The 22,955-nt window shown below is 32.6% G+C and overlaps 1 protein-coding gene across 1 annotated transcript in view; it reads left to right on the top strand.

Moving 5' to 3' along the window:
• The window catches only part of LOC148270923 (atrial natriuretic peptide-converting enzyme-like), a 103,042-nt gene extending 87,159 nt beyond the window's left edge, over positions 1–15,883 (top strand). The window contains exons 10-16 of the mRNA XM_088242038.1: positions 4,319–4,460; positions 9,178–9,353; positions 10,727–10,910; positions 12,617–12,770; positions 13,746–13,869; positions 14,113–14,261; positions 15,595–15,883. Coding sequence (XP_088098164.1) covers positions 4,319–4,460; positions 9,178–9,353; positions 10,727–10,910; positions 12,617–12,770; positions 13,746–13,869; positions 14,113–14,261; positions 15,595–15,771 — 1,106 coding nt within the window. The 3' untranslated portion in view covers positions 15,772–15,883. The remainder of the gene's footprint in view (positions 1–4,318; positions 4,461–9,177; positions 9,354–10,726; positions 10,911–12,616; positions 12,771–13,745; positions 13,870–14,112; positions 14,262–15,594) is intronic.
• The last annotated feature ends 7,072 nt before the right edge of the window (positions 15,884–22,955 follow it).

Here is a 22,955-nt window from a genome sequence, read left to right as displayed (position 1 = left end):
AATTTCGTTTAGAATACTAGCCCATGAGACCATAAACTTTCCATTAAATAAATATCGAATTAAGTTAGGTATTATGTATTATATTTATCAGGTATTATATGATAGATTTCATTTTAAATTGTATGAAGATGTAATAAAATAAATAAAACAACTTTGTTTTTAACCACTAATTTTTATTTTCCACCGACCGGTTTCAAAGCAATTAAGCTTCTTCGTCAAGGTTTACGTAACTAATGAATTTATTCCTTTTTTTATCGTGTTCGCGTAATACTACACGTGGACCCAATAAATCAAGGCGTGTTTTCCTTACACGGGTGGTAATTTGATATCATTATTTTCGAAGTAAGACAGGAGAGGACTAAAAGAAATATTGTTTATTTGGTTATTAATTATTGTTTTCTTATTATGAATCGCTTTTTTAATTTCTAAGATTTCTAGGTTGTCTAATTTTAACATTTTATTTTGGACGGTCGTAAAATAATTTTAAAGGTGGTTCAAACTGAAACTGGCAGCTGACGTGTAGGACGGATCACCTTACCTTCATGTAACAGATAATTGAAACACGCTGCATTTGGTTTACTAATGCGGTGCCCTATGCGGAAAGGGGAATAATTATGATGATGATACGAAATGTTTTATATTGTCTTTTGTTGCCCGCAGACTCTCCCCTGTTCATTTTTCGAGCGAGTAACGTACAGTTTCGGTCGGCTACCGGCCGTTACTGATTCATTTCATTATTTCCGGGTGGTAAACTAATTTAATACGCTTAATTACACTTTATGGCAACCCTGCTTTTTTAAAAAGCCGCTCGTCATTAAAATGGCTTTATATGTACACAACTTTATAAGGTTTTATTAAATGTTGACTATTTACCAGTCGATGTAAAACTTAATTGCGGGTTTAGAGATGTTTTGCTCTTGTAAGTTCGTATTTAAACTTTCCAAGTCCTATTTCGCATTAAACGTCTTTGTTTATTTTATTAAGCCACAAAATAAATATACACGAGATGAGACTACTTGAGTTTTGTTTCTATCCAGTATGGTTCGATTAAAGTTCTCCTTATTTATCGCCCAGAAACTTCCCCAACTTTTAATTAGCAGTCTCATTAGTCTTATAACTTTGAGGTAATTTCAGGATTGCGATTTTTTCACATTTCGCAGAAAGTTACATAGTAAGTTGTCTTCAGTTTTTACCCATTTAAGTCTTTTCCAAATGTTTCATCAATTTACATTCCCAATAATTTAACAAAGCGATGAACGTAATTTTCAATACTTAATCAATAAATCATTAAAATATACCTTAGTTAGTATTGTTATAAATAATTATCAAAATTATTGACGGTCTGTTTTTTTTAAACTAATTCGTGTACGCAGATACATTTAATAAACCGGGTTGTGGTCCTGTCGCTAGTGTCGTGGACTCATCCTCGAGATTCGAACCCCTTTTTTTAAATATTTTTTTATTTCAAAATACAAAAATGTACAAAACATAATTCCTATGAGTTAGCAAACTCATTCTGGGATACAATTAAAGATTATCAGATAAAAATACATTTCATCATCATCAGTGGCGCTACAGCCCATTGTGTGCCCTAGCCTCCTCCAGAATTTGTCTCCATTCGTTCCTGCACCTCTCGGCTTTTATCCAGTTCGTCAGGCCAATCGCTCTTATGTCACTTTCCACATTATTTAAGGCATTTGAATGGTTGATATATCATTTTGTCTATCCCCAATTAGAACCATTCATATCAAACGAACAACATGGATTTCGGCCTGGGCGTTCAACCAATACAAATTTGATGGTGTTTACGAATTTTGTCACTAAGTCACTCGACAAAGGTGCTCAAGTAGACTGTTCGTACAACGATTTTTCCAAAGCGTTTGATAAGGTAGATCACCAACTTTTGCTTCTGAAACTTCAGAGGATTGGCTTTAGCGACATTCTTCTGAAGCTATTCACAAATTATCTTACAGATCGTAAGCAATATGTGTCATATGGACTGTATCAATCTGAAACATTTAATACCTCTTCAGGGGTTCCTCAAGGATCTAATTTGGGACCATTGTTATTTTTAATCTTTATAAATGATATTGGTAAAGTCATAAAATTTTGTAATTTTCTCTTATTTGCTGACGACCTAAAAATTTTTTGTGAAATACTGACTTCTTCTGATTGTATTAAACTTCAGTGTGACATTCAAAATATAATTCAATGGAGCAAACAAAACAAATTGTTCTTCAATGTTTCCAAATGTTTTGTAATGGCATACACAAGAGCATCCAAAACAATATACTATCGTTATCTCATGGACGGAGTAAGACTTGAAAGGGTTTCAACGTCCAGAGATCTCGGGGTGTTGTTTGATGCTCAGTTATCTTTTAATCTTCATATAGTTAATCTATGTAATGACTCCCTTAAAATGCTTGGTTTTGTTCTTAGAAATGCCAAGATCTTTTCTAACACTCAGATTTTGAGGACATTGTATAATTCCTTGGTAAGAAGTCGTTTGGAGTTTAGTTCCATTATTTGGTCGCCACATGAGACTCGATACTCTTTGATGGTGGAGAGAGTGCAGAAAAAATTTCTGCGCTATCTGTACCTTAAAGAGTGTGGATATTATCCTTGGCTCTTCCCAACTGACTTTTTACTGGGAATGCTAGGCTATCAGTCATTATGGAGGAGGAGGGACGTTCATTTGGGTGTTCACTTTTTCCAGGTGATCGGTGGTCGCATACATAACTCAGAAATTCTGATGGATGTAGGTCTGTTCGTACCTGATAACTATCTTCGACAAAGACAGCATCGATTGTTTTACCTACCGCGATGCAGAACCAACCTGCCAATGGTTATGCCGGTTGGTAGGGCAATCTTGCTACTTAATCGCATCGCCTCGGATGTCGACATATTTCACGACAGTGGGCCTTCCCTTAGGAAAGCACTTTCTAACATTTAATTTTTCTTTTTACATTTTGTTATATTATTTTAATAACATAATTATCTACTGTAATTTGTGATTTATTATTGTATTTAGAATGAATTGGGTCTTTTTCTGTAATGTTCTAAATATCTGAATAAATAAATGAAAATGAAATAAATGAAATTATCCAGTCATCTTAATTTTGGTCTGCCTCTGCTTCGTCTGCCTTCCGGGGTGGTATAAATAATATTTTTTGGGGTGCGGTTATCATTCATTCTGTGCACATGACCCAACCATTGTAATCTTCTTATTTTGATGAATTGTGCAATGTTGGGTTCGCCATACAGTGCCTCTAATTCATGATTAAACCTCTTCTCCACACTCCGTTTTGGTTGACAGCACCAAATATCTTCCTAAATATTTTTCTTTCGAATACTAATACCATATTTTCATATCTTTTAGTCATAACTCAGCATTCGGCTCCATATGTAATGACCAGTCTGAGGAGAGTTTTGTAAATAATGGTCTTAGTTTTTCTAGTGAGCAATTTGGATCCCAGATGTTTAAACAAGCCATAATAACATCTGTTTGCTGCCGATAGCCGTGCTCCAATCTCGGTACTATAATTGTTATCATTAGTCATTTCAGTACCTAAATATTTAAAGGAATTGAAATTGTCTATGTGGTGGGACCCAACGTCAATTGCCTGTTGTACATAGTTTATTTGTGACTTTCTGGATATATCTCGCAGACCTTTTAAAAAACAAATTATAATATATTATTTAACATTAACTTACATAGGTCAAGGATTATCGAGAAATAATTTAAGGAGATGATTTTTTAGTGTTATTTGATTTCCATTTGTAGACTGGTAAGATATTTATTTAAGGTGAATAGGCAGGAGGTTATATTGAGTAGAGGCAATGTAGAGAAGTGACCTCAGTCCGAATTTAGAGGAGTGTACAGGGGGTAAATGTAGACAGTTATGAGATCGTGTGCGATGGTGATGTATATCACTTTTGAAAGTAAGCGCTATATTTGAGTTATTTCGCAACTTTATTCCCATTTTATAATAGTGAGTTATTTACAACGCCTAACCATAAGTAATAATATAATTTAGATATTGTGCGTCTTTTTTTAAGGGTAAAAAAAGATTTTTTGTTTAGTAGATTGGCTGTAAGTGCAAAGAGTTTTATTGTTTTTTTTATAATCTGGGTATATTTTAAAATTTCGTTGAAAATTTACAATCTTTTCCATGTATGTTATGTATTGTGGGCTCCACACAACAGATCCAAACTCCAAGTAACTTGAACATTTATAAATATTTAAAAATGCTGAATTTCGTCTTCCCCGTTCAAATGCAATGATACTTATACATGTGTCCGTTATTTTAATTTATAGTAAGACTGAGCGAAAGTAATGGAGACGTAGCAAGAGGACAGCTCCAACTATTCCGACCCCAGGAACAGAAATGGCTACCAGCGTGCGTGGCGCACTGGGACACATCTTCGCCAGCGTCGGTATGTGCTATGCTGGGTTACAGGTAAGACTACAAACATTTTTAAAAATTTTATATGAAAATATTATACACTTATAATCTCATTGTTTTAAAGTATTCCAAAAAGTTGTTTTTTAGTTGTAATCTTTCGTGTTGGAAATGTATACATGGAAAAAGAGTACCGATAGCTACTTTTGGGCAAAATTCAATACGGAAATCAAATGACGATAAGTCGCCTATTGTTTAGCACGATCGCCTACCATACTTGAGGTCCCGCACACAATTCCCGGAAAGGTATACCTTTAATATTGATACAGCAATATTCCATTTCCGTAGTCCCATGGAAATGGAAATATCAAATACTACGAATACCGATAAAAGTATATGAAATGGATTTAAAATAGTAAATTGTATTTTCAAAATCAATGTGGATATTGTGGAGAAATTTTTTCACACATAAATGTAAAAAGAAATTCAACAAAAATACGTTCGTAGAAAAACGCGACGTGTTTGGCCTTGGTTGTTATGACGTCAAGATTCGTGATATTGTTGTGCACAAATTTCAATGGCCACGAACAAATAAACATGAATCAATGACGTATTATAGGGGCCACGCCAATGGAATCACCGTTTTTGCGGGAATTCAAAATTACAAATTTACTGTATTTTTTATGCTACTAATAATCAGCAATTTTTATTTTATTTTACTGGACAGTATTTCATAGATTTTTTTTTTTTTAATTCGCGCGATGCTTGTGGACGCGATGTATTAGCGCCTAGTATCTCGCTAACGCGCGAATGAATTCGCGCGAAACGTTTCGCGGCGAATTTGCCCCTTCTGAACAAGCTCTTAGCCAAAACAATTTTCACGAATTTTTCTGGCTTATTTACTGTGGCTTTAATTTTTTCTCCTAGACGTTCTATGAAAACTGTGGATTAAAAAAAATACAATGACGTTGGAACGTATTTTGAAAATATGCTTAATTTTAAAAGATTTCTCGTTTTAAATACGTTTCTCAATAAAACATATTATTACAGCAGCAAACTTCTGTATTTATTTATGTATTTAGGTACAAATCGAATCATGGTGGGGTCACCATTGTAAGAATAAGATTTTTGAGGATTGGAGCTCCTACCCCAGTTGAAGATTGACAGAAGAGGCACGGTTGATATTTGATGGGTGTTATTATTACATGGCGAGTAAATAATGAATTGGATTATGTCGCGCGAGTGTTAAGGCGATGAGAAATTGAATTGGCTGCATTTAAACTACATGCTGTTTGGGCTGACTGAGCTGATTATTCGTTACCACGCCATGTGGTCTCTTTATAGGCCACGTTCCTTTGTTCTTTATGTCTCCATGGTAGGAACGATGTTATTGTACTGCAAGACGTTGCTCTCATCGTTATGTGAAATACTGTTAGTCTTTCAGAGTATAATGTATTTAATTCAAAATAAAATTATGACTCGCTTCATCGGTCGTTGATTTATATTTCAGGTGAAATGATTGCACGTCAGTGTGTCATTGATCAATAGACTATGAATCCCACATATCTATTTCACATATGTGTGTAATTTTTCGATTATTATCACATTGATTAAACCAATAAATTTTCTCAACCAGTTATCAGCTACTTAAGTATTTGATTTGTCGAAACAAAGGGGGGTAGATACGTTCCAAAGAAGCCGCAAAACTAAGTAAGCCGCAAAAGCAAACAATTGTAAAGCACTTGGCCTTGCTTCTTAGAGGTATAATTTTCTTACCTCAATCGAAAGTCAAAATAATTTATCTCAAATAATAAAGCGTAGGTGTAGTAGTGGAAAGGAACTCGCAGAACGGTGAATTGACGTAGGTACTACGGCGAAAGATTTCCAATTTTCAGTAATATAGTCAACTAAACTTCGTACAAAAAATTACATTTGTAGGGTGGTTCTTTAATTATCTGCGTACATGATAGTTCCCATTTTTTTCTGCGAAAGAAGTTAAAAATTTTACACAACTATTAAGGCACATTCTGAGTTGAAAATTCGAAATAATTTTTAACTAAAATATAGGTAAATTTTGTACCGGCTCATTATAATTGGATTTTTCTAGACAGCATACGGAATCTAGAAAAATCTGTATATCCAACATTGGGTTTTCATAATTCTTTACTGCAATATTCAATCCAGGTGATGACGCGAGAGAGAGGCGTAAAAAATGTTTTTTTCGATAGCTAGAGAGCGCATGAACTAATCAAAGATGGTTTAACAAGATCAACCAACACACACATTACTAAAGACGTTTATTGCTACTTGATTTAATGGAAATCGACTTACCTGCTTGAAGTGTTCTCCCTCGCTTCAATATTCTATGCTGTAATGATGCGGTTTTTTTTCTAAATGCGGTGTCTTTGAGTATTTTAACTGAATAAATAGATGTGGTTATTATCAGTTTATCATGTGGTGATCACAGTAGACATATTACGTTTTCAGTAAAAATCAAAAACTGACAGTTTTATTTTTAATATGGAATTTGTAAATGTTTGGAATGCGGATGGTCCAGCTAGGCTACTCGGGTTCCCACTTCTCAGGGTAAAGCCGACATCCAAAACATACAAATGGCAGTAAACATTTATTTTACTATCAATATTGTCGCTGTATTGTGGCGTTAGCCGTGTGCGGGCGGGCGTTGTCATGCAAAAAATATACTCCCTTTGTCAACATTCCCTCCGTTTGTTTTGAATTGCTTTTTGAGCTTTTGTAGGGTCTCACAGTACCATGCTGCAGTAATGAGCCACCCATGTTTCATCACTAGTCACAATGGAGCTCAAAAAACTTTCACGTTCCAATTCAACCGCTCAAGGAACTCGCGAGTTGCCTTACCTTATTACAGCGCACACTTTGCACTTGGCGGGATTCCTTATTGACATCTTTCACAGAAACACTACGAGGCAAGTTTTGGTACTAACGAGGGTCGCCGGTGCTTGTTGTGTTCAGGAGATCCCCTACTACTTAACTCCCTACTCCCTAACTTTTGAAAAAAAAATCTCAGAGCACGAGAACTAATCAGTACTATAACTTTCTCGATATGCCTCGTATATTTATATTTTGTATTAATTTCGTATTCAAGAGTCAAGATTTAACAAGGGTCTTTTTTGCAGGTCGGGGCATGAAAATGAATATTTCCCCATTAATAAAATTAGGTATTGTGTTTATTATATAACATAAAGACAGGGCCGCAGCCAGGAAAAGGCCGGGGCAGGCTCTGTCTTTCATGGAATATTTTGTACCTGCCCTAACCACTTGCCGGAACTTGCTCCTTGTCAAATTATTCTCTCCAATTATATGTTATTATGAACATTATTTGTTCTAATTAGAGATGAAAATAATCTAATGAATTTACTAATTTAATTATTGTCGACAATCTTCATGAATATTATAAATATTACATGAAGTTGGTTGCACAATTCATTCCATTGTTGGCTGTCAGAGAACTAGCATTTCGCAAAATATAACTTTAAACATCACGAAAATCGTTTATTTGACACTCTTCTTCAATACAAATTTCCTACAGATAAATCAAACTTGAAGGAATGCTTTTTTTTTTTTTCTTTTTTTTGCACCACAACAGGCCAGGGGGCCCAATTACAGTGGTGAATTAAATCACAGAACACCCAGGCTTGAGAAAAAAAACATTTAATTTTTTTTTGTGTTCTCATCGGGAATTGAACCCGGAACCTTCCGTATGTGAGTCAAGCGTCTTGACCACTACACCACGGAGGCCGCCATACCAGCCAATGCTTAGAATTTATCTCCGGAAATGCCATTTAAATATTGATTAAAAACATAGTGCTTCTTTTTACTGGACTGGCACCTGAAGTGTAAGGCTGATCAACTTGCCTTTATTACGGGTAATGGATATATGGTGCATTTAATGCATATATGAAGCCCTTATTATGTGCATGAGGGACTATGCCCAAAACAAAAAAAAAACATTTTAAAAATATAGCGGACAGATGACGCTAGTGATGAAATATTTTTTAAATCAGCCTGCCTTGACATTTTTTATACTTTCCTGAATACAAAGTCTGGCTATTCAGTAACTAATTCGTTTTGTTAATTCATTTGTACTATATGAGCGGAAACGAGAGCAAAATACGGTTTTTATTGCGTTAGAGTAAGATAAATATGTGACGATCGAACGAACTTACGAAACGAAATCGTGACAGAATAAACCTGCAGCAGCATAAAGATAAGTACGTGACTAATGGCCAAAATACAGTGCTATATACAAAAAAACATTCCGTAATTATATGTTGTATATTTTATTTAAACATGTGATTTTTTAATGCGATCTCTCAGGCGAATGTGTGGTAAAACTATGTACGATAGATGCGCAAATGTCGAGATCCCTATATTATGTGAAGCTGAGATAAGCATTATCGACAAAATCAAGAAAGAAGCTCTGCGTTGGATTGAACAGGACGAATGGACAGCGAAAGAACTGATAAAAAGGTTAACAATGCGAACGTTGATGGATGCAGAAATAGAGGATGACCGAGAAAGACATGACATGGACAAACCCAACAAGTATTTGGGGATGGAAATGTCAAAAGTCGGAATAATCGACGGGCGTGCGTATGAAGATGTATTAATATAGAGAAAGCGCTACTGAATACGCGTATTATTGTTGTTATTTTGATAACAATATTCTGTAATAATTACTTTGCACCGAGATAAATAAATGGATTATAATTCTTATTTTTTGTATCTTCAACAGCTCGGCAAACTTCAGCCAGCTGACTTTTGTCGACGGGAAGGAGTCGTCCCAAGCGGCCAGACAGAGAGACCCTTCACTGTGGAGAATGTACAGGGAGAGGGAAACCAATATGCTCAAGGAGTTTAGGACTTGCGCGGCCACTTCGCTCAACGTAGATCTAGTCTGCACTGATTACGGTCATTATTCATATCCTAAATATTGTGTATCGTGAACAAAAACACTGTGTTCTACAAGTTTATTTTTATGTTCTTTTTTGTAAACCACTAACTCACGGGTTACCAGGGGCGAACCGTGTATAGAAGCGATTATGCGCAACTTACTATCATATTTAACTATCCATAATAATGTTTTACGGTTACTTTATTTACGGAAAAACAAACAAATAATTACTATTTCTTATAAATCATTGTCATGATTTGTATTTTTCTCCAAACACAAATAAAAATATTGATAAAGCGCGCCCAGCGCCAGCAATGAGCCAAGGAACTAGCCGATCACTCCAGCTTATTTCTTCATACAAATAAATGTACTATATTTTAAACATCTTAAACCCAGTCGCGGGATTTTTTTCCGAGAGTAAACTTGCAGATTCCACATATTCTTTGAAGATTCTCGATTTGGAAAACAGTGTTTCTTAAGGTCTATTTTTCATTGAGATGATACTTTCATCATATGACTCGCAACACATGTGGCGCTCGACGCGCCCGTTTTTGGCATTATTTATTTCTAAAACAAATCGGCCAGTTGACATATCAATCGTTATGAGAATAACTTATACTGACTGAATTCATTGTGCTATTTTTTATAAACTTTCTATAAGTTATACACAATATGACATATCACGAAGTTACGTCGCTTGAGTTGATTTTATATATGAGGGTTGTTGTTTTACACAGAACCACATAAAAATAGCAATTTATAGTAAATATAACTTACATTATATTATGTAGGCTACTATGTAGGTACAAATAAGTGGTATTTTTTATAGCTTACCCGTAAATAAAATCACCGTTAGCCACTGCTGGTTACACGTGTTATTCTAATAAACAAATTAAAATCTCTAGGATTTCTCTTCCATGTGAGAAACACTAGTAGTATTTCAATCGTAATATTCACAAACCCCACAAGTCGAAATTATTTTTTAGAGGTCAGCAAAAAAACTATTCACTGGCTTTCGTATTGTATGAAAGCGTATGTTTTTTTACCGTTAGGTTAGGTTACCGACGAAAACACTTCGAAGTTTTATGAAGATATACACATTTTCGTATATAAATATAGATTTTACGTTATACCTTCTCGATATGTACCGATGAAGATAGCGTTCATAATCGCGGCCTAGGAATCGAACCCCTGTGCGCGAGGCTTTTGAACTACGAGGAAAAGCCGCCTGAGTTCAATTTATTAATTTATATGGAGAAGTTACACGTTCTTGATAAGTTTTTATTTTCTAAACGGTAGGTTTGTGGATAACTGGAACAAACTGACACAAAAAATGTTATCTTAAAACATTACACAAAAAAGGGACTAACTAATCATCTTTTTGTTCTAGTTTGTGGTAAAACTAGACAGGTGTATGCTAAACCGACTAACCGTATCATCGGAGGAGTGGAAGCAGCTCCCGGAGAGTGGCCTTTCTTGGCAGCCATCTTAGGAGGACCGGAAGAGGTATTTTACTGTGCGGGAGTGCTTATTGCAGATCAATGGGTACTCACGGCTTCTCACTGCGTCGGAAAGTGAGTACATATCTACAAATGCAGAATCTGTTGATATCTATTAGATTAAAACGTATTTATTTATACTTTTACATTGTTTGTATTTTTTATACTGAATAATGTTCCCTCACTGGGGTGTGTCCCGTGCCGAGGGAAACATTTTATAAAATGTGAAACATGTCTTAAATTAGTTAAAATTAAAAAGTAATTTATCTAATTAACCTAATTATCAAGAACATAATAAACAATATAAACTAAAATAATCATAAAAAACATAACCAATTTATATAGTCCAATAGACCAAATTTCATAAACAGTACACACATTTTACCTATTTGGCTTGATCCACTCATCGATCCGTGTGCAACCCACCTCCACCATCCATTTCTTAATAGCAACTTTAAATTGTGAGTATGTATGTATAATTTACAAAATTATTCTAATCATAGGCGGTGAGAATGGTTGAATAGTACTTAGAATTCCGATTCCTGTTATTTCATGTCCTACTTTTTTTTTCTTTCTCCCAACCCAGTAACTAATGCAGATAAAAAATGTTACATAAATTTGGACTGAACGTCGCCGTCGTATTATTTAAAGAAGAGGATACCGAACTATTTTTTTAGTACAATATTTAAAATCATTCTCAAATTAATTAATAGCAAGAAGAAAATTTAACGCACGACACGACGTATCAACCGTAAAAAAAAATATTTGCATTATTGAAATTGTCATTTCTTTCATTTGAAACAAAATTGGGCGAACATGTAAACAAATTGTTTTAAACAAAATTTCAATCATTTTAGCTTCAAAAGTTCTATCATTTTATTAAATTAGTTAATCATTTCCTTTTTGCTATGGTTTTCAAAATTTCAGATATTTATGTGACCGTAAATATTACAATAAAGATCATTGGGCGCAATCAGACACAGTTTTTTACTGTCCGTTTTATAATATAAATAATGTAGCTACACATAAATGAAATACAAACATAAATACGTAGTGTTTAAAACTGTCTGAACATTTTGTTAATAATCTCTGTATATTAAGTCTTCTTTGTATATTCTCATATGTGAATTATTTTTTTTTAAAGTATATTGTTAAGTGTCTTCGGCACGGGTCACCCCATGAGGTCACAGTATTTTTATTATTAATCATTGTTTATTTTGTGGAAAAAAATGAGTAAACAAAAATTAATAATGCCGAAATTAGATTTAATTTTTAGAGCTTTACCCCACTATTCATGTTGTGTACACATTTTAATGAGAATCCATGGGAATTAAAAATAACAGTTTTTTTTTGTATTAACCTTTTTGCCTTAATTCCAAGGAAAACGTGATTTATGATACCTCAGCCGTTCTGTTATATATTGAAAATAATCATCGCAGCGGTTCCACGGGAATCCTGTCAGCGGCAAGTATAAGCAAATATATTTTCTGCCTTGAGCCAGACATCAAGAGCGCACATATGCGTCTGCGGTTTTTTGTACGACATAATTGTACATTTAGATCAAGCAGAATAAAACAAAAAAGTAATAATGCAGTGATCTTTTATCTTATTTTTATTAAATCCAAAGCTTTATCTCAGAAATTGTATGATAAGATTTAAGATAATCTCTACACAATATATCATATACCTAGATCTGAATTAAGACATTTTGAATGAACTTCTTGCAATATAGCCAATAAAATTAAAATTAGTATAAATATTGAATTTTAAAATATTTTCAGTCATTCTGATGTATCCGGATGGACAATTCAGCTCGGAATCACTCGAAGACACGCCCATTCCTACTACGGCCAGAAGATGAAAGTCCGAAGAGTGCTTCCTCATCCACTTTATAGTTTGGGAGTCGCGCATGACAATGATGTAGCTCTTTTTCAGGTTCGTGAAACTCTAAATATTGTTTATTTAATATCATACTAAATAACGAAGATGAGTACTGACAGATATTAGGCTTTAGCTTATTTTTTCTTGGACATAATATGAATCCCAACCACATCCCAACATTTGGTTTTATGCGAATTTTTTTTTTTACAAAAAAACACATTTGTTGTATATGTTTAGATTGTCTTCCTATTCCCCCACCACAGTTGGCCAATCATAAAAGCCAGAAATTACTACATAATGCAACGAATTAACCATAGCTTATATTATTATTATAATTTTTCTGCCAAATCCTAGCGAAATTTTTCAAAACTACAAAAAGGGGAACGCCACATGCGTCTTTTGCGGATCAACCACCCCCTTCACTCATGCCTTTATACGACATAATATTATTAGGGTGCACTCTGATGAAACATTTCTCTCATTCAGTCAATAAACGGACTCGAAAATTAACGCGCATGTCACTTTTCTCCGTACCTCACCTACTTCTAAAGTGGTGACCCCGACGTGATCGAACACACAACTTTCTTATCTAAACGTCTATCCTAACAAACAAGAATAGCTTTTAAAACTGAAATCTTTTTCAAAATGACACCAAACAATTACAAATTCATTTGTGTTATATGAGTAGCGATTTTATTAAATGCTAAACTTCGTTTTTATAAACACCTTGCAGTTAAAAAATGATAATCATATTTTAAATTATGTCTAGTTTATGATGCTGTGTTTTACAAATCTTTGTGCATCATGGCCTCCGTGGTGTAGTGGTCAAGACGCTTGACTCACGCACGGAAGGTTCCGGGTTCGATTCCCGGTGAGAACACAAAAATTAAAATGTGATTTTTCTCAAGCCTGGTTGTTCTGTAATGTAATTCACCACTGTAATTGGGCCTCCTGGCCTGTTGTGGTGCAAAAAATGAAAAAAAAATTGTTATTCTCTGACTTATTTTTGAAAATTAATGTTTTTTACAGCTTGCTTCCCGAGTGACTTTCCACGAACAACTGCTGCCTGTTTGCCTCCCACCATCAACTCGTCTCCTGCCTGAGGGGACACTTTGTACTGTCATCGGTTGGGGCAAAAGAGAAGACAAAGATAGTTAGTAAAATTATGCACCTTTATAAATAATGCTGTTTGCAGTTTTATCATTTTACAAATCACATATCTATTTATATGGCAAACACCAAAAACGATTTCATTGCTCTTTCCCACATCGCTACCAAGGCTCACCGGACGTCTCGAGGGGTCCCGTCTTGTTTCTTTTCTTGCGTCTTTAGCTCCACCAAATATATTCTGCTGGTTGTTGTAGACTAAATAAATATTAATTAATACTGTTTCCAGTGTCAGAATATGAACCCGCTGTGAATGAAGTACAAGTTCCAGTCCTCAACAGAGAACTATGCAACTCCTGGTTGGAGCACCGAGACCTTAATGTTACAGAAGGAATGATATGTGCTGGATATCCAGAAGGTGGCAAGGATGCATGTCAAGTTAGTCCTTTATTTTGTTATTATTTATGCAGATTGCTGGTGAAAACCACTAAGGTCTTTGACAAATTAATACATAGACGTCCCCTATAGAGCAAAATATTTTTTCAAGTAGTTACACGAAAACGTGCCTATTGTTAATAAGTTTGTTTATTTACACCAGGGCTGCATTCAACGATCGTGTATATGCTACTGAAATTGGGGGATACTCATTTTCAGCACGTAAAAAATTTTGTATATTAACGTTAATAATCAACATTAGTTTTTGGTGGATCCCAATCAGATTATTTCCTTATATTTCGTATGATTTCTACCGGACATTTATTTATTTTCGCTGGATTTTGTGAATATAAAAATAATTTTGATATTTTAATAATTGTGGAAAGCTTAGTTGATCACTCATGAACAAATATTTACCAATGGGAAGTTACACAACCCTTTTTACAATGATTATCCGAAAGGTTTTTTACACGTTTTCGTGGCACAATCCAGTAAAAATAAACTAATGGGTATTTTTTTTAGGCGAGTGATATACTTTGGAAAAGAATTTTATTTTCAAAATTTTCTAACTTCATTTTACTATCAACAATTACAATACTAAAATAAGTTTATGATACTTCTTTATTTACGTAAAAAACATCATATTTCTATATCTGTACATAAAAATATGGAAAATCGTATCTATTTTTGTTTTTAAAAAAATACAATTTACTTACTGTGTGATACATTGAGTTAGTACTATTTAAATATTGACATTTGATTGTACGATCATCGCCCATTTTTTGGTTTGCAAATTATTTTGCCATCAGTTTTCGTCAAGGATAGAATCAACAAGCATAAAATTTTAACTCACATTTCCTATAAAGATATACTTTTAATAATAATAATATAATTTGTATATTCCCAAAATCCAGTAAAAAGAAAGGACTGGGTTAAAATTATAAGGAAATAATCGAATACGAATGTTGATTGTTAACGTTAAAATACGAACTTTTTTGTGTACCAAAAATTAGTATCCATAAATTTTTGGTAATATATATGCATGATTGCGGAATGCAACCATGGTATAAATAAATAAACTTTGTAACTATGGGTACGTTTTCGTGTCACGACTTTTAAAAATATTTTACCACCATATATTTTATAGTCACCAAAATTGAAATGTTTGGGCAAATTATAAAAGTACTAATATTTATTTTTTATTAAAAAAAAAAAAAAAAACACATGACAATGAGACCGCATAATTATAATGGTCTATCGAACGTTAAAACAAATTTTAAATTTTGAGACTTTCTTAGGTTAGGTAATTAATTTTATTTTCATAACTATTTTACAGGGCGATTCTGGGGGGCCTCTTTTATGCCGTGATCCTGATGACAAGGAGCGTTGGTTTGTCGGCGGAATAGTCTCCTGGGGGATAAAGTGCGCTCACCCGCGTCTGCCCGGCGTCTACGCCTTTGTTCCTCGTTACGTCCCGTGGATCCACCGTATGCTCGACTTATACTCCGATTAAATTTACGGGTGGTATACCGCATGAGGAGTAGACGTAATCCCGCGGTAAGAGAAAGCAATGAAGCCGCGAAGCTGAGTTCTGCCACTGAACGTCCATCAGTATTCTTATAGGATATTCCCTAACGGAGGAGAAAATCTTCAGTTAAATAAATATTCATGTTTCGTGTACTAGATTTCCAGTCAACTTAAAATATAAATGTTCTATTTAGCCTAACAAAATGGTGAGAATGGACAAGTGATAATTAAGATTATTTAAATTGGTCGATTCAGCTAAATCTCAAACGGAAAATATGGAAAACAGGACAATGATGATGAATTTCTAAGAAGTAAGTACGTGAAATGATTCGACAATAATTTTTGAGAGTTAATATGGAAATTTATATTTTCATGTCAAACGTTGTATTTGTAACTAATTTTTCTGAATTGAATAACGGTTATCCGTCAATCAAAATAAATATTCAAAATCTCTATTGGATTTATATACCTACTACAATATTATGTTGTGAAGTCTTGTGAATAATAAATGGTAGGTGTTTTGTTATAAAATTATTGAGTACATTTTTAAAATCAAGAATTTAATGATGAGACAATAAAATGATTGAAAATATTAATTAACTATTGGATAAACTGAAGAAATTATGGACAATAAATGTTGAATGTAGATATGAATTGTATTTTCACTAAAAAAAATATTTACATTTTGTCAATTGAGAAAATTTAGTATTGTAATATTGAGAATATTAAAAAATAAAGACAATAATGGTGAAGACCAATATTTTTTCTGAAAACGTATGTACATATTGCACTTGTACATTTCACCGGAAATCAAAGAAAAAACGTATCAACAAACCTTCATACTCATAGTGCCAATTATAACAATTATCAATAGGCCACAAACTGCAGTAAATAGATGAGAGTTTGTGCCGATATGAATATTATAAGAAGTAGAATTTCATTTTGTTTCAAAGTACACATGATATATAAAATAATTAAAAAGAATCGTTATGGGAGAATGGATGTGAAAATGGGGAAAATCTCAAATGTATTTGTATTTTGAAAAAAGATTGCCTTTCTGTGAATTTGTATATAAAATATTTATACATTTATTACGTAAGTGTGAACTTAGCGACAATATTAAAATATTTTATTTTATGTGTAGATTGTAAAATTGAAAATTCTAAATTATCATTTAAACTATTTATTCACATTAGTAGTTCTAGTAGGAATAGGTGTATTTATTAGGAGAATATAGTTTTTGTATACAATTAAGAGAAATGTTTTATATAGAAGTCAATTCTTCGATTGAGTGTTAGCTCTAAAGTGTGATAGAATATTTACTAGCTATTATTTTTATTTAAGCGAGTGATATGCTTATGGAAAATAATTTTATACTCATATTTTTCAAACTTCATTTTACTATCAACAAATTGAGCTTCTTACAATACTAAAATAGGTTTATGATACTTCTTCATTTACGTGAAAAAACATCATATTTCTATATCTGTATATAAAAATAGGGAAAATCGTATCTATTTTTGTTTAAAAAAATACAATTTACTTACTCTGTGATACATTGAGTTAGTACTATTTAAATATTGTCATTTGATTGTACGATCATCGCCCATATTTCTGTTTGCAAATTATTCTGCCATCAGTTTTCCTCGAGGATAGAATCAACAAGCGTAAAATTCTAACCCATAATTCTTTTAAAGAAATATTTTTGAGTCACATAAATCTTCCGTATTTATAATAATGACAATTCATTGTGGATTTGTTTCTCTTAATAGTGATATCTCATAAATATTTTTGTACAAAATGCTGTAGATGAGCTGTTATATCTTTTGTAAATATGTATTACTTTAAAATGTATTATATTTGTTGCCATCACAATCCAAAAAATTGATTAAGTTAAGTAAAAATCAATTCAGATTTCGAAAAAACAAGAAAAAATTCACGTCTTACCCCATAACTAACGTGTTTACTAAATTGGTGGTTAACTGGTAGAATTCCATTTTAATATGAAAGGTGTCGTAAAATAAATACAGTCCATGTAAATTCTAATTGCTTTTTTAAATTTAAATATATTATGTGCGACAAACAATAAAAGGATACTAAAGAAAAAATGTAAAGACATTATCAAACAATTTGTTAATGTCCCAATAAGACGAATTAACGCGTCGTGCATAACATTGTTCAATAAGAAGAGTAAAATGTATTTACATCGTTTTAATTTTTTGACACTTTTTTCAATAACTGACTTACTTTGAGTTCGAGAAAACGTTTACACGAGAATATTACATTTGTGCATTAATTTTAGAGGAAAATATTTCATTTTCATGATTTTTTCAGTCTAATAAGCAAAACCAAAGTATGTTGGTAAATCTCAGTCCAGAACAACATCGGTACAAGAAATGTACGAGTCTTTAAATAGAGACAATAATTTACCTTAAATATGCCTACATGGCGATAGTGATTTGAATTCAAAGAAATGAAGTACTAAGGAGTATCGTAGTAGTTTAATAGAAATGTGTTCAACTGAAATTCTTAGACTTACATGTAGTTAGCGAAACCTTACGAAGCTTTAATAAATCTTAGTCACAATCACTTACGAACTCATACTAGGGATGGAATAATACGGAATAGACAAAACAAAGAAAGAAACAAACCCAGTGTACATACGAAGCCGTTAATGGTACGCTTTTAGTAAGTGTTTATTTGAATGTTGGATTTGATTTTATTGCAATAGCAACTCTTTGATAAAATGTGAATGATTCAATAGTTTAAAATTATTTCAAACATTTGAATGTATACAAATACAGTCAATTGCTAAAGCTTATGGTTGTTGGGTGTTAGATTAGAATTCGTAATAGTGTTTACTGTTCACCGTGTAGATATACTATAACAGACTGTGACCTCTTTAGACTAAGCTGTCACCTCTAGAAACAAGACTCCTAATGTAGTCTCTAATCTTGTGACTTATTTTTATACCCGACTAATTAAAAATATATAGGCTACATTTATATACAAATCCCCTTATAAATACCTACTTGAGCACAAGTAAGTGCGCGTGTTGTGAATGTGTGTGTAAAATAGAAAAATATTCCTCCACACTAAATTTGTACAATTCAAATAGTTGTGGTATTCGTCGGTGGCTATGATAAACTAACATTAATCTGGTTTTTAGATTACAGACAATAGAATAGTTAAATTTAACGTTAAATTTCATGTTGAGGACGAGTTGCCGTAGTTGGGAAATATTTCGTCTGAATTTTCACTCTTGAACTAAAGATTATCTTCATCCTGCTAGAAAAGGTTCATAGAAAATATATTTCGAGTACGGTAACCGTGTTCTCATACTGAACAAAGTAAAATGCATTGGTATTTGGCTTTATTAGACCATAATACATGTTGCAGCATCCGGCTTTTATACATGGACTTGTCTATGTGGCGATGTATCAATCAACCTACGTTTGTAAGAATCTTAAACATAGTCTTAAGGAATTAAAATACCGTAAGCAATTTGATCAGATATTCTATTAGGCACCTTCTGTGAGGGTTCGTTTAAATATTTTAGCTATCAAGTTAAAAGATTATATATTATTATAATAATTGTAAATCATTTTGAGAATGACAATATCAAACTATATTATATGTTATATGCATATACTATCAGATTTAAATAAAATTTATGGTATTTTTTTGTAATGTACCTAACTGGTGTGAATATTAAGGGTAGATACACAAAAACTCTTAGAAAATATATTTATCATTGTTTAAGTATTTTTGTTGATACGAGATGATATTTATAATAATCAAAGAATGTTTGACAATAATTGAAATGTTTTCAGAGTATTTCGATATATTTGATGATTATATTTAAATGAGTGTACCTAATATAATGTAGTAAATTTTATTGTAAGAAGAAATATTAAGTGTATTTTTTTATTTAGAAGCAAATTGCTGCTATCAAAATATTGTATATAAAATAAATATCGTATCACGTAATATTTACTCAGTAAAAATGTTGCGTATTGAATTGTATGATAATCTATTATCAATCTTTTAGAAAGTTTTTTTTTTAATCATTCAAAATATTTTGTTAGGGGTTTTAGTATTTTAAATAAGGCAAATGTGAGAAGTGAAATATGTTTCCTTTAAAAAACCATTTTCATGTCATCAAATTACAATTAATTCATTAAAAAACAACCAATATCTTGCGTAATTTACATAAAGCTGAAAAGCGGGGCTATGTGATGGCAAAAAAAAACAATTACTAGAAAAATTAACTAGTTAAATAGCAATACAACATTAATGTTTTTTAAGTTCATGAACGAGAAGATTTTTCGATTTATTCTGACTGACTTCTTATTTGTTTTTGATCGACTAGGTAAATATTGACGGATTTTATCTTACGAATTTAATACCACCTGATCGAGGCACAGAAGTGAACTCCCTCAAAGTTGTGCGACTTGGAGTATGCAGACGATGCGATTCTTCTAGAAAATTCTGTTGGTGATTTTCAGGAAATTGTCGACAAACTGCAGAAAAACTGTACTCCTCTGGGGCTTAATATTAATATCAAAAAGACTCGGATTATGTGCAGCAAATCCTGTCCTGACTCTGATCAGCCTCTCTATAATAATGGACAGAGGATCGAAAAAGTTGACAGCTTTAAATACTTGGAAGTTCACATAACTAAGGATGCCTAGGAATTGCTGGAGCAACTTTTGACATGATGCGTGCTGTCTGGAACTCTAGGTCAAAACGAAATGCCGATTATTCGACTCATGTATTTAATGCCAGTACTCCTGTGTGGATGCGAATCTTGGCACCTTATCAAAGCTCAGAACATCAAACTACTGCGGTTTGAGAGTGAGTGCATGAGGTGAATATTAGTCATAAGGTGGTTCGATTTTATAACTAGCATTGAAGTCCGAGAACGGACGCAGCAGCCTCCTATAACGATTTCTCGACTTTATTCGGCGGGACTAAGGGGCGCTGGATTGACGCGGGAGGAGGCGAGAGTACTGGCTGGCGATAGGGTATCCCGGAGTCAACTGGTGATGTCCACATGCTCAGGAGCGGATGTAGAAAAGAAGAAGACATAAATATTTTTGATTTTTTTTCCCAATAATCAATAAAATGTATGTGTATCGAAAATCATTTATTTCTTTTGCTTAAATGAGAGGGTAGAAAGAACAAATGTTTAGTTTCATACCTCGACGGCCTGTACTCATGATAACGTGTGTAGATTGATCGGTGGTTTTAGCGAGTTACTTTTAGTAACATCTGTAGTACGCTTTAAATTAGACTTACATTTACATGATAACTAGAGGTGCTGGTGGAAACCATGTCCGAGAAGATGCATATTCAATGTACTTCACCGAATGAGTTGTGAAATGTCTTCTTATAACTTTAGGAATTTAAAAGGTAGTTTTGCACTCGTTCATAATTATCACCTTCGCTATCGACTAAGTGATTTCGATTATAACCTTAAATATCTAAACGCACAAACATCATAATTATTAAAAGGAATAGTCACTCCTTTTTTTATTTTCAAATTTTATCACATAGATAAGTACGTAATATTATTATGTACCAATTACTATAGATAATGCCCTTTTTGGTAGTTAATTTTTTTGTAAATTTATATAAACAAATCATTGCAAATATTGTATAGAGACTTTTCAGAAGGTATTTACACAACTCTTTTTAAAAGCGCCCTCAGAAGGAAAAAAATATTAATAAATATCACCACAAAAAATTGTATGTAGACTCAAAAACTGAACGTAATTTCAGCTTTTCAAAGTTCTTTTTATGTATCGAGATAATAAACGATAAATATGGCGCGATTTTTTTCTCCTATTATCGTGAAAAAATTACAAATTCGAAATGTTACACACCAAAAAATTCGCATAATATATTAAATTGGTGGTAAATTTACATGAATTTATTCATAACTGATTGCGAGGTGTTGTTTTCTAAGCTTAATATTTTTGTTGCGAAAATAAATTTCTCGATTGTCCATCACCTCTTCATCTCCTTTGATTGAAAGAGATGAGCAAATATATATCATATTAGCCTCAATGGAAATTATCACAATTAATTTAACTAACTTAGCCATCTGCCACTATTTCGGATAGAAAGAACATTTTTTCCTAACGCATAATCTAAAAAATGCTATTGACAAATATTCCACGGTTCAGAATTTCCGACTAAAAAAAATAGTAAAGAGTTTCGTGATCAGCATTTGTTTAGTAATTGAAAAATTACACGTTTCTTTTTATCAATGTAAAATATTATGTCGGTGTGTGTATTTTTTATACAGGGTATTAAAATATTATTTGAAATGTTTATTTCATGTTGTATTGAACGTGTCATTCATGTGTGTGTTTGTGTGTCGTGTTTACATTATAATATATACCTACCTATAATTTTTTTATTGAAATAATGGAACTATTAATTTGTATGTAGTAAAACAGCGTTGGAGTGTCATAACATATTCTAGGAATTGGTTATTTATACTTTTATAGTCATCAATGTTGTGTATGTGTGCAAACTAAATCGTGAACATTTATATACAAGTTATGTTTATGAATAAATGCTCATATTAGGTACCTTCTGTTTTTTTTTTGTATGATTGAATTGATATGCTATATTTTTAAAGAAAAGTCATATTAAATTCACTATTCATAAATTCTGTAAAAGTAGACAGCATTATGTCTCAGTATTGTGATACTAACTTTTTGATCAAAAACTATATGTCTGCTTTTAGTAGGTACATAATATGTATTATGAATTATGTGTTTATTTGTGCTAGTTGTATTGAGAATGAATCGATGTAGAATAATAAAATAATAAATGTTATCCTATTGACAAAATGTATTTTACCTGCTACTAAATCTATCAGATTAAACACATTGAACTTTAAATAAAATATAGAGATTTTTTAAAAACTGATTTTATGTTTTAATTGTAACTGTTTTCACCAATTTCAATTTAAAATCGGAATTCCCTAATCGTAAGTTCTAATTGGTTTTTAAGTTTACAAGTTTAAATCATTATTATGTACAGATACGAAAAAGCCCCATACGCTATTAGTTTAGTATTTCCGAATAACAGTTATGTAAAATTTAAATACCTACCGTTTGTATTAAAGCCTTCGAATATCCAGATAATGAATCA

The sequence above is a fragment of the Micrasema longulum genome, unplaced genomic scaffold (genome assembly GCF_059751315.1).
Source record: "Micrasema longulum isolate JH-2025_06_02 unplaced genomic scaffold, ASM5975131v1 h1tg003256l, whole genome shotgun sequence".
Lineage (NCBI taxonomy): Eukaryota > Metazoa > Arthropoda > Insecta > Trichoptera > Brachycentridae > Micrasema > Micrasema longulum.
The sequence above is the reverse complement of the archived record's forward strand: the minus strand, read 5'-3'. Positions and strand labels throughout refer to the sequence as shown.